We start from the raw sequence: 12,488 nt of genomic DNA on the forward strand, positions 1-12,488 counted from the left end.
GGCCGTGGAAGTAGGGAAAGGAGAAGTTCAAAACTGAGAATAAGGAAGGAAAATAACTACATGCAGACTCTGGAGAAAGTCTGCTCTTGGGTTATGTGTCGCCAAGTTGTCTTCAACCTATGGCAACCCCATGAATAAATGCCCTGCATAATGTCCTATCCATGACAGCCCTGCTCAGCTCTTGTAAATTCCTGGCTGTGGCTTCCTTTATGGAGGCACTCCATCTCATATTTGATCATCCTCTTCTTCTGCCTTCAGCTTTCCTTGGCATAATTGTCTCCTCCAGTGAGTCTTGCCTTCTCATGATGTGCCCAAAGCATGAGTGCTTCAGTTTTGCCACTGTTGGTTACAGGGAAAGTTCCAGCTTGATTGGATCTAGGAGCCATTTGATTGTCTTTCTGTCAGTCAGGGTATTGACAACATTCTCCTCCAGCAGCATGTTTCAAATGCATCCATTTCCCTCCTGTCAGCTTTTACCACTGTAGCCCAGTAGCTATCCTTCAGGAGTTTCTTGGCCTCCACCACTATTAGAAAAATCCATTTTCTTCTGCTGGAGTGACTGCTATTCCTTAAGAGAGTGGTGTCTCAGCTTTGACCTTTCTACCTTGGGTGACCCTCCTAGGAGAGAGTCTGCTCCCCGCCTCCCACACCCAGCAGTGTTGTTCTTGGCTTCTCTGACACTCTCAAACCCCTTCATTATATTAAAGAGTGCATCCAAGAGGAGGTCTTGCATTTCTAGACTCCAAAAATATTTCTAAGAATGTCATTGTGAATATTGCCATGTTAGTGCAATACAGCTTAACAGCTTTCAAATAGTAGTAAATAGAAGTATATGCCCTACATATTCCTATAAAAAGCCAGTGTGGTGCATGGGACTGGGACTCAGGCGATCTGGGTGGTAGTCCCCACTCAGCCATGTAGACTCTCAGCCCAACCAACCTCACAGGGTGGCGGTTGTGGGAATAAGATTGAGAGCAGGAGGAGGAGAACGATGTAAGCTGCATTGAGTTTGTAAGGAAAAAGGGAGACAGAAATCTAATAATACATGGGTAGCTCACAGTGTTTGCCTGTTTTAAGTGCTATTAGAAGCTGGCTTTGGCTGTCAGGAGCATATAAGGAGGAAAAACTGTGGCCAAACTATTCTATAATCTGTCTTCAAGTATCTTGTAGCTAATTGTGAAGATCCAAGAGACACAGGATAATGTAAGAGGGATTCAGAATGGATATGAAGGATTCATTCAGGATCAAGAGAAAAATCTAGCCTTGCCTGAGCTTGAATCTGGCAAGGCTGATAAAACAGGCATTTGTTAACTTCAAAATGAGACATGGGGAAGCAGCTCTGACATATTTTGAAATCCTTGCCCCATAAAGTTAAATGAGGTTTTCCTCTTGGCAGTGTAAGCATTTATAATGCATACGTACACACAGAGATATTATGCAATAATCCACAAGTCAACATTGCAAAAACTTTTGTAATGCATAATACTTCCTTGAGTATGTTGTGCCCCAGGATATTCAAGGTTTCATTGCTATGCTCATGGCAGGTTTCAGTTCTGAGGGATGCAACAAGTATCAGTTCCCCAATACTGGGCTTTCATTACAGTCAGTTTATTACTAACTGGAGTTCTCAAACAAACCCTTCTCTTGGTTGGTACTGTATTCTGATCAGTGTTCACCACTGTTAAGAATTCTGAAGATGAACCTTAGCTGTCATTAAGGCTGACCTGGAAAGGACAACAGAAGTGGAGAAACATTTCTTGGCATTGTAGAACAGCTCCTATCTTGTCTTTGTAAATCGACTGGAGAAAGGCATCAAAGTCTATTGCAAGATGAGCTGCTCTCTCATGGGCTGACTGAGTTTCAGCTTTTGCACTACTACCCTGCCTTGGAGGAAGTCAGCAGGATTGCAGCTGAGTAAATGATGGCTAAAGGGAACTGCCATGGAAGATCAAGTGTGAAAGCAGGCAATGTTGCCTGAATTAACCTGGTATTAAATAGATGCCATGATATTTCTTCTTCTGATACTACTGATGATTGTGTTTGTATTGTGCAATTCTTCTGTAAAAAGGCACAATACTTCATAGCCCAGACCATAGTTATAAAGTAGCTATCAAGTAGGATGTTATGGTAAACATTAAAAAACGATCTTAGAAGAGGGCAGACTAAAACATATTTCATGAAGGCCAGTAACATTTTTTTTTTCATTTCCTTATTTTTTTGTTCAGCATAAAAAATATTTTTTTGCAAGTTTCAAATTTGTTTACTTTCTGGGGAACTTTATAGCTGATCCTATGAGAACCCTCTAACAGACCAGTATGGCTACCTGCATTTTTGTCATGCTAGGAAAATGTATGCTACCCATGAACACATTTGCTTATTCTTGAAAATGCGTCAAGTCTATATCTGACACATTCACCCCCAAACCAATCTCTCCTAAACATTTTGAAGTTGAACTTCTCTTCCGAACTTACTCTGACTGGTAGCTGACACCTCCAATAACCTGTTTCACATGTGAACGTGTATAGATTTTCAGGCACAGTTGTTTGTAGGCTTCTACATACATAGGATGTATGAAATGATGGTATTAAATTAGGATTTTAAAGATCCTGAAAAACTATACACCACGAAACATTATTAGTACTAATGAGAAGGAACATCTGAGCTCCCTCCTTTCCAAAGTCAAGATGACAAGACTGAATGCTAAAACAACTCAACAGCCACTGCTACAAAACCACTGGAGTTTTTTCCATACCCTGTAAACTTTACTGAACCTGCTAGGACAGTGTTACACTATTAACAAAGTACTAATCACTAGGGTAAATATGTAACCAAATCTTAATTTATTACACTTGTAACCCTGAGTTTTGACCATAACATTGTTAAAATGCAACAGATCAATCCAAAACCTTACTCTTTAAAAAAAGAGTACTCATTCAATACTTTAAAAATGGTATTCAAAACAGAGAGAACATTTAATTCCTTTGAATGCAGAGGAAGAAAGCAGTAGAAGTAACTGAGCAAATGTAGGAGCAAGCATGTGAAGCTGCCTTTGCCTCCCCTGGTTCTACTTCTCCTGATTTCCCCCTAAAACTGGAGCTAATTATGTAAACTGCAAGGCCCTTAGCAAGTGTCTATTAAGAGTGATTCAGCAAGCTTTGCTTCTGTTCTCCAAGATCCTGTACTTACCTGAGGCAGCTGAGGAAACAGCAAAATTAGCAAACAGGTGGCACCAGTACCTAACTATTCTAAAGCCTTTCTAAATATGCCTTTTCTCATTTGTAATGATGCATACACCTCAAATTAATCTGGACCCATTCCAACACTTACTCTTCCTATACTAGTATGCTATGATTCTCAGCAACAAATACACATGGAAAACATTATGATACCACAATATAGCACAAAAGGCTTTCCAGAAAAGATTTGTGAGCAGGATTGTGCAGGACTGCCAGCTCCTGTTTGTAGTTATTTGGTGTAAAAAAAATATGGACTTAACATTCCGAGGTAATGTTTTCCACATGTCTTTATTCACCAGAATCTTTAGAAAAGCAGAAGAGCTTTGCGCGACACTATCAAACCACTAGCAGATAGCTCCTGGTCAGAATGATAATCACAAAACATAACTACTTTATTGCACATGGAGGGTTGGGAAATGCATCATAAGCCACAGAAAGACTTTCATCTTACCTCAAGCACTGGTCCAGCTCCAAGAATGATTTGTTCTACTCCACTAGCAAATCCCTTCTGGCTAAGAGCAGTGAGGTGATGAATCAAGAAGTTTGTGCTCTGTGTTTTCCCAGACCCACTTTCTCCAGAAATGACAATACACTGATTTTTCCGACGTAGAAGCATAGCATGATATGCTACATCAGCCACTGCATAAATATGGGGCTCCAGCTTCCCAAGTTGATGATTATCATACATTTTAACATACTTTGGATTGTAAATGGGGAGAAATTTGAATGGGTTAATAACTATTAGTATGCTTCCAACATATGTGTAAATTTTTTCCTGTTTAAAGCGGTTTCTAAGGTTTTCCAAGAGTGTTCTTTCATTCAAGTCTGGCAAAGCACACAAGTCATCATAATCCTTGTACTGCGGTTGAGGAAGGAAACCACGTTCCATCATCCTGCGCCGCTCTTCTGTCACCCGCAGCCAGGACTGGAGGCTGGCATAATGTATCGAGCCATCTACGTTTTTTTCCCTTAGAAGAAAACGATAATCCTCTCCACTCAAACGGTTCTCTAGGGCCATGCGGGGCCACAACAACATGCGCTGGATGGGGCAGTCCGTGGGGTTGAGGATCCATTCTTCCCCCCCAAATTCCTTCACCTCTGCCAAGACGTAGCATTTTGTTTTGTCCAGCTGGAGCTTGTTAATCAGGGAATCGATCACCTCAGCAGCAGTTGATGTTTTCCGTGCAATAACAGGGCAGTAGATGGTCCCTTCAGCAATGCTCCCAGGGTAGATGTGTAGTGTGTGCTCACTGTCTTCAAAGCGTCTTCTTCCTCCAACATCATTTCCACTCATATTGGAGTTCTTCCCATTAGTAACAGCAGTCCATCTTTAGAATGGCCGAATAAGCAATTATGGCATCAGCACTACAATAAGAACAGGGGGGAAAAACACACTTAGGTAGCATTTTTTCCAAAAACAAACCAGTCAATATTTCAGCTAAGCTACAGAAGCAATCTAAAATCCAGATAAATTAATGATCATTTCTGACTTTGACATGTGAGCAACCAATATAAAAATCCAATTTTGTATCCATTTTACTTAAAGGCAGTAATGAACCTAAACAGTCTCACATATAATTATTTTCAAAGTATGATCTCAGAAATGCAATGATAAAGAAAATAAACCACCAAGTAGCACTATAACAGAAAGTACAAAGATATGACCAAAACAGAAACTAAAAAACCTAATAGAACAAGAAGAGTTTGCAGAGAGCCTAGAAAGTTAAACCTTCCCCAGAATTGCAAAGGCAAAGAAATGTAAGACATGGCATCATGCTCCTAATTATGATAGAGCATTACAATATAACTCATGCTATGTGCTTTATGATTTGATTCCATATGAAATTTGTAAACCAGTCGTTGTTTCTTAAAGATCAAATGAGAAGGCAATGAGAAAATGACCTGGAGGTATCACGTTTAGTATGATCAGGAGGTGAAGGGATAGGCTAGCGGTTGAATGAAGGACCAGTTTCATTCCCATGTATTCAGCTCTGAATTGCTCAGAGGTAGGGTAAAAAGTAAGTAGGGAGCACGAAGTGAAATTAACTTCATTTAGAACTTAGCACAAATATGCCTTTAAATAATGGAACCTTCTGGCAATGCCATTTCAGGTTCAGGATTGTAGTAAGAGACTATGTTCCTTTTAGGTTTCCAATGTGAATAAACTGATGTTCTATAACATATCCAATTGGATTGGGAAAGAGAGTCAGTGTGGTGTTGGTGGTTAAAGTGATGAACTGAGGACCAGGGGATCTAAGTTCATTAGGTGACCAGTCACAGACTCTCAGCCCAACCTTCTTCAAAGGTTGTTGTGAAAATAAAATGGAACTATGCAAGTCACCTCAGGTTCCTCATAAGGAATAAAATAAGAGGAAAAAGTAGATATAAATGCAATGTAGTAGTAATAGCGATAATAAATAGTGCTGGGACATCACTAGATACTACTCTTAGAAATTATTTCCTATATGCATTGTCAGACAAGCATCCCATTCTAAATGGAACAAACCATTTCTAACTGCTGTCGCATCATTACACAATACAATGCTGCCCTGGTAACAAAGGAAAGTTAGCTCTTTTCTGATTAAGTATGCTTCAGTCCTTTTGAAGTAATTGTTTTCTTATGGCTCAGTATGATTTACCTATTAATATATGTGTGATTCATCCTCATGAACAAAACTGAGGTTTTGGAATCAAATGACTAATTTGTTTGCTAACACCCCACAGAAACAGCATGTCAAAGAATACACTTTGTAAGAACTTCTTATACTCTGTAGGCATCTAGTATACATGTAGGGCATCAAGACTACTGCTTCTATATTTTATACAAAATAACCAATATATTTTTTCTGAAAGCCATTTCCCATTAAGAGCTATTATTTATAGGTATTTATGCTTGCCAGCTCAGTACCAAAAAACATTACATTTAACCTTCACAATAGATGTAGGCAAGACTATGTACATTATAATGGCACTCTCCTAGTGTTCCTAATATGGATTGATTAAAATGTTAAGAAAGGAAGTCCAAGTTTAAAAAATTGCTTCCTGTAGCTTTCCCTTTACAAAGTAGCTCAGTCACCAGTTCTTAGCACAAAATGGAAAGCAAAAAATTCAGAGCAATTTCTAAGAGATGGGGATGCTTATTTCTTCCTTCCATTTACAGATAAAATATAGGGTGGCTCATTCAAGAATAGTGAAGGAAAGCAAACTGGAGGCATTGTGACTAAGATATCAAGGGGCCAAAAAAGGGTATACCTGTCTGTGATGTTACCGAAAAGTAACATCTGAAAACATACTGAAAAGTTTTCTGGTTGTCAGAAAACAATGCTATATTATACTTCTCTTTCAAGTCTTCATGTTTTATTTCTGCAATTTTCCTTCATGCAACAAACATCTGTCTATGTTGGTCAATTGCCAGGGGCAACAGATGTATGGACACATTCTCCAAGAATGTGTAAATTGCCCCAACACATGCAAATCCCACTCCCAAAATGCTTATTTTAATGCTCTGGTCTATGGGGAAATGAGCATTTGGGTTTTTTTTAATTCTCTGCATTTTTCTATGACTACATTTGCATAATATTACAGCAAATTAAAAAAAACCAGCCTGCAAGTCCACACAACTTGAGAAATGCTGGTCCACTCTGGCATCTGCAGGTCAGATTCTTTAAATTTAATTGAGTCCATCGCAGGTTTCTCCAACATTGCTACCACAGAGATAGCATGTGTAACTAGGAGCTTTTCCCTATGCCAGGCTGTTTCTGACAGCTGAATAACAGATGCAAGAGGATCTATTAGTCCACCCCAAATTAGGCCACTGAAATGAAGAATAACTGAGTGGGAATATTGTGACCAGGAGGAATTCATGGATAGAACAACTCAATTCTAATATTGAAAACTGATTCGTGAGGTTAACACAGCCTCAGAAGGTACCTTGTTCCTCAAATGTAAGTGTATGTCTGGCCCCATAGTCAGTATTTTTCATTTGGTCTAGTTTTAACATATCCACCAAGATGATCCAGTAAGCCTGAAACCTGCACATGCATTTTGGACCGCATACCAACACACAGTGAATTCATCTTTTTGAACCAAAGCAGAATGAGCATAATAGCAACAGTTTAAAAATCCCAAATTAAACATTTTCAAGTTCAAACGTTGAACTGACTGCCTGCCTGCCTGCCTGCCTCCTGCCTTTTTATCTGCAAAGAACAAGGCAGCTTATGTAGTTCACCTTCCCTCATTCTATCCTTACAACAATCTTGTGAAGTAGGTTAGGGCTTAGCAGCAATGCTTGGCTGAAAGTCATCCATTGAATTTCATGGCCAAGTGGGGACTAACCTGAATCTCTCAAGTTCCAGTCCAATATACTAAACACTATTGCAAGGGTAGCCAAACTGAGGTTTGGGAGCCACATGCAGTTCTCTGAGTTTGTGACTCTTGCATCCACTTGCTGCTCACCGCCCACAGCCACTGCCTGAAGGCGCCCGCTTGTGCCTCTCAAATATCTGACATTTGCTGCATGTGGCTCTTCTGCTGTGCAAGTCTGGCCATCCCTGCACCACACCATGCTGGCTCTTAACAACAGTTATAGTTTATAAGGAATCATGATATCACTGAACTAAGGAAAAGATGCTTGTTCTCCTTAGTGTTAAAGAGCAGCTGTCTTCATTTCCTTCCCACTTCAAAATAGTGGATAAAAGATATATGAAGCATTAGAATGTGGTCAATTGAAACTACAGTACATGATCTGCATATTGACAAGCCTGCATTAATTCCAGTTCCTGAAACTCATAAGTAGAACAATACAACATGAAGCAACTTCCCAAAGCTATCTCTGGGGCCAGTTTACTCAGGAGAGCACATAACACATGCAAGTGACACGGAGCCAAGTCCAAGTACCTCTTGCCAGTTTGCAAACAAAAATGATGTCTATATTACTGGAATAGATATTCGCTTTTAGTCTGACAGTTTTTGTTATGTGCTGTCAAATCATGTCTGACTTATGGGGACCATATGAGTGAATGCCCCCTCCAAAATGTCCTGTCCTTCACAGCCCTACTCAGTTCTTCAAATTCAAGATTGTGGCTTCCATTATGCAACCAATCCATCTCATATTTGGTCTTCTTCTACCTTCCTCTTTCCCTAGCATTACTGTTCCTCCAGTGAGTCCTGCATTCTCATGATTTGCCTGAGATATTAAAGATTCAGTTTTGACATTGTTGTGTCCAGGGAAAGTTCTGGCTTGATTTGATAGAAGAAACACTTGTTTTGTCAGTCCAGGGCATTCACAAAGCTCTCCTACAGCACCTCCAGCATCAATTTTCTCCCTGTCAGCTTTCTTCACTGTCCAGCTTTCACACCCATGCACAGTGAATGGATATACAATAGTGTGGATGATCATCACCCTTTGTCTCTTATAAAACCTCTCTATAGCTGATTATCTTTTCTCGTACCTTCATTGCTGCCCTTCCAAGTCTCAGTAATCTTTCTTGGCTGCAGCCTCCCTTGGAGCCAAGGTATACAAAATCTTTCATAATTTCTGCTTATTCATTGTTGACATTAAAGCTGTGTAATTCTTCTGTGGGTATTTTTAAATATTCTACTTCAGTCCCACCTTTGCACTTTCTTCTTTCAGTTTCGTCAGGCATTGTTTCAATCCACTGCTGGTTTCTGCCAGTATCATCTGTGTATCTTAAATTATTGATGTATCTTCTGTCAAATTTCACTTCTAGAGAGATAAAATACATCTTTGCCTGATGCCCTTGCCTATAGGAATCAATTCTGTTTCTCTATATTCTGTCCTAAGAGTAGCTTTTTGTGCACAATACAGCTATTAGGACAATCAAGTGCTGAGGCATAGTCACTGCTTTCAAGACCACCCATAGCTACTTGTGATTTGCACAGTCAAAGGCTTTGTTGTAGTCTAAACAGCATAAACTGATCTTCTGAAATTCTTTGGTGTGCTCCACTGCCATTTTCTAATATTCAAGATTCTTCCTCAAATGATTCCTCTTGAAGGATTCTATCGTCCTTTCATCTTTTCTGTATAGTTCCTCCGTTTATTTCTTCCACCTCCACATTATTTTCTCCTGGTCAGATCTTATGTTCCCCTCTTGGTTTTTTGGCATTCCTAATCTAGGTTGAAAATTCCCTTTTTGTTTTCTTGGATCATCTAGAAGAAGTCTCTTGTTTTTTTCTTGTTTGTTGCTCTCTCCTGTTTCCTTACACTGACCAGTTTAACAGTTACTTTTGTCTCTATGAGATAGTCACTGAAAACTTGCATCCAGAATTCTGATCCCTTTTTCCATCACCTTTTTGCTTTGCTTCTTGCCTGTCCTTAGAAATTGTGAAAGTGTCTTCCATCATCAATCTAGGCTTTTTCTTTCTGAAATTGTCTTTTGACATTCTTCCTTAATCATTTGTCTGGTTTCAGTCCACAGTTTTTCTGATTCTTGGTCAAGTTCACTCAGCTATTAAGTAGCGTCCTCAATCCAGAATATTCTGGAAACTAAAATGATTTTAAGAAATTGACAATTATTTCACTAAATAGTCCTTTTTGAGTCTTGCCTTCAGTGTCTTGCTGAACAATACCAGACAGCATATTAGAACTGTTCTGCAAAGTATGGTAAGTAAGAGGAGACATGACAGAGCTGTTTAAATTAATGCACAGTGTGGAAAAAGTGGAAAGAGAGAGAGTACTTTTTTACACAGTGCATAAAATATGGAATTTGTTACATGGTGGTGTACCCGGTCACTTTTTAAAAAGAACTGGACAAATTCATGGAATTTGTCATAATCACAATATATCAAAGCCTAGCATTGGAGGCAGTATACCACTTGCTGTGAAACATGAACATGAAGGTACGACTGCACTCATGTCCTACTTGTATGTCTCCCACAGGTCGCTGGCTAGCCCTTCTATGAGCAGAATGCTAGTCTAAATAGACCTGGGGCTGCCAAGCTGCCGTTTGTGAGTGGCATGCAGTTCTTTGAATTTATCTTGCGGCTCACCGCTTGCCCCTGCCGGTGCCCACTTGCCGCTTACTGACTTCTGCCACTGACGGCAGGCACCCACTTGCAGCTCTCAAACACATGGCATTTACCATATGCAGCGCTTCCTTTGAGCAAGTCTGGCCGCCTCAGGAATAGACCTTTGTTGGGTTTGCATGCACTTACGTTCTTAATCGAAACTGCCCTTCTTTCAAAGCCCTCGAGAAAGTTTCAGCCTTGCACTAAACCAAGGATGGGAAGCATGTGGCCCTCCAGAAGTTGTTGGACCACAGTACCCATCAGTCCTAGTCAGACTAGCCAGTGTTGAGGAATGATGGGAGTTGCAGACCAACAGCATGAATCTAAGAGTGCTACAAGTTGCTTATTTCTTAACTACCCCAGTACAATTTTGAAAAAAAAATGCTCCAAGCCAACAGTTACCAGCATTCTTCTTGCTGCATGCAAGAAGTCGTCTCCAACTCATGGCCAGCCTAACAATGAGTGCTCTCCAAAATGTCCTATTCCTGACAGGCCAGCTCAGCAATTGCACACTCAAGGCTGTGGCTTCCTTTATGAAACTGGTCCATCTCATGCTTGGTCTCCTCCTCCTCCTCCTGCCTTCAACTTTCCCTAGCATTATTGTCACCACCACAGTTGTTAGTATAATGAAGCAAAGTAGGGGGAAAGCCAGAGGATCTCTAAATTTTCATAACATCCACATGGTATTCAGTCATATACAATTTGCCAAATTTTTAAACACCACCACATACAAGCTGATTGTGGTAACTTATTTAATTTTCAGGGTGTCAAATCTCATCATGTTTCCAAATGCCTTGTAACCTCAACATGTTTGGCAGGCAGGGTGTAACTCAATTCCGAGAGAGAGAGAGAGACAGAGAGAGACAGAGAGAGACAGAGAGAGACAGAGAGAGAGAGAATGACAACATTAGGATTGTATGGTGAAAAATTATTTGCAATTCTATCACTTGTTTGGCTCTTAGCTAGCTTTCTAAGACAGTGATATACGAGTCTTGATTTTGCAAGAGAAATATTATGAACATACTGAACATTACCTCACTGCAGTCCAAGTATTTATGACCCAAATTCAACAAATGCAATGCTTCCCGATTCTACTTAAAGCATAGGCCAACAACAGAAAATGGCCTTGTGAAGCAAAGATACCAGCTTTACTAATCCTAATACTTAAAATTAAACAATCCAATAAGGCCAAATGTATAATAATGCGCACAGCAGTACAATCACTTAATGATCATCTGAATAGATGTGCCACAGAAAAAGTTTAAGCACTCACTTTGAAAAAGCAAGCCAAACCATATGAAAGTATGTGCATAGTATTTTTTAAATTTATGTGCCAAGCCTCTAGTGAGGCAAAAATGTTTCTAAAGTTCAAGCACTTTTTTCCCTACATCACTCACAAAGAGGTATATTCTTTTTGTTTGATAAGGACTCTAGTTCTTCTAATGGTATTCTGTTATTACTCCCCCTGAATAAATTTACTGCAAAGAAGGTACAGCAGTTCTAATCAGACTGCTTTAAGTGGTGCACTGCCACACCATTTAATCCAACCTCTAGATGTTTTAGACTACAATTCCCATTGGCCCCAGCAAGTCGCAGAGTCAGAGACTGTGAAAGTTGTACCTCAGAAAGAAGCCAATTACACAGCAATGTAACTCCTATACACAAAGCAATCTTTTTCTTCCTCTTGGTGATATAAACAAGGCAGTTCAGATTATAGTTCTAAACATCTGGACTCCAGAGGATCTCCAGTTCATTAAAAGGTAAAAAGGAAATAAGAAGAAAAAATAAATGGAAGAAAAGTTTTACATAAGAAAAGGGACTGATCAAAAGCAAGTAAACATTAATTTATACTAATAATATATCATACAAAGGTTATGCTTTGATTATCCAAAAAGTGTAATTCATATTTTTCTAAATTCAGCAACTGGGGAGAGAAAAGCACAGAAAAACTCTGGAAAATCTCCTGCAGGCATATTTGTTTGGGGCCATTGCTTGGCTTGTAGACACCATATTAAGACAGTTTCTTACACTCAAGCTCTTCACGCCTGAGTTGTTGGTTCTGGTGGCTACTTAGCTGCCGCTATTTGAAAGCTAGCTTTGTTCTGCTAGTTTCCCTGTTGCTATAAACTGGATGTTATTGAAATTTAATTTTACTTTTTCAACACTGTTAAGACACCTTGGCAAATGTATATCCAAAAATACAAAACAAAACAAAACAAGACATTC

The 12,488-nt window shown here is 39.6% G+C and overlaps 1 protein-coding gene across 7 annotated transcripts in view; it reads right to left on the reverse strand.

Annotated features, from left to right (window-relative positions):
- The window catches only part of MYO9A (myosin IXA), a 130,885-nt gene that overhangs the window by 98,101 nt on the left and 20,296 nt on the right, over window positions 1-12,488 (reverse strand). For 3 of the 7 annotated variants that reach the window (XM_044438896.1, XM_044438897.1, XM_044438894.1), the window contains exon 1: window positions 3,688-8,555. In XM_044438896.1, the coding sequence (XP_044294831.1) occupies window positions 3,688-4,530 (843 nt within the window). In that variant the 5' untranslated portion in view covers window positions 4,531-8,555. Of the gene's footprint in view, window positions 1-3,687; window positions 8,556-8,593; window positions 8,606-12,488 lie in introns of those variants that run through there. The other 4 variants (XM_044438892.1, XM_044438891.1, XM_044438893.1 and 1 more) reach the window with 3 other exon arrangements.

The sequence above is a fragment of the Varanus komodoensis genome, unplaced genomic scaffold (assembly GCF_004798865.1).
Source record: "Varanus komodoensis strain SLA01 unplaced genomic scaffold, ASM479886v1 scaffold33, whole genome shotgun sequence".
Classification (NCBI taxonomy): Eukaryota; Metazoa; Chordata; class Lepidosauria; order Squamata; family Varanidae; genus Varanus; species Varanus komodoensis.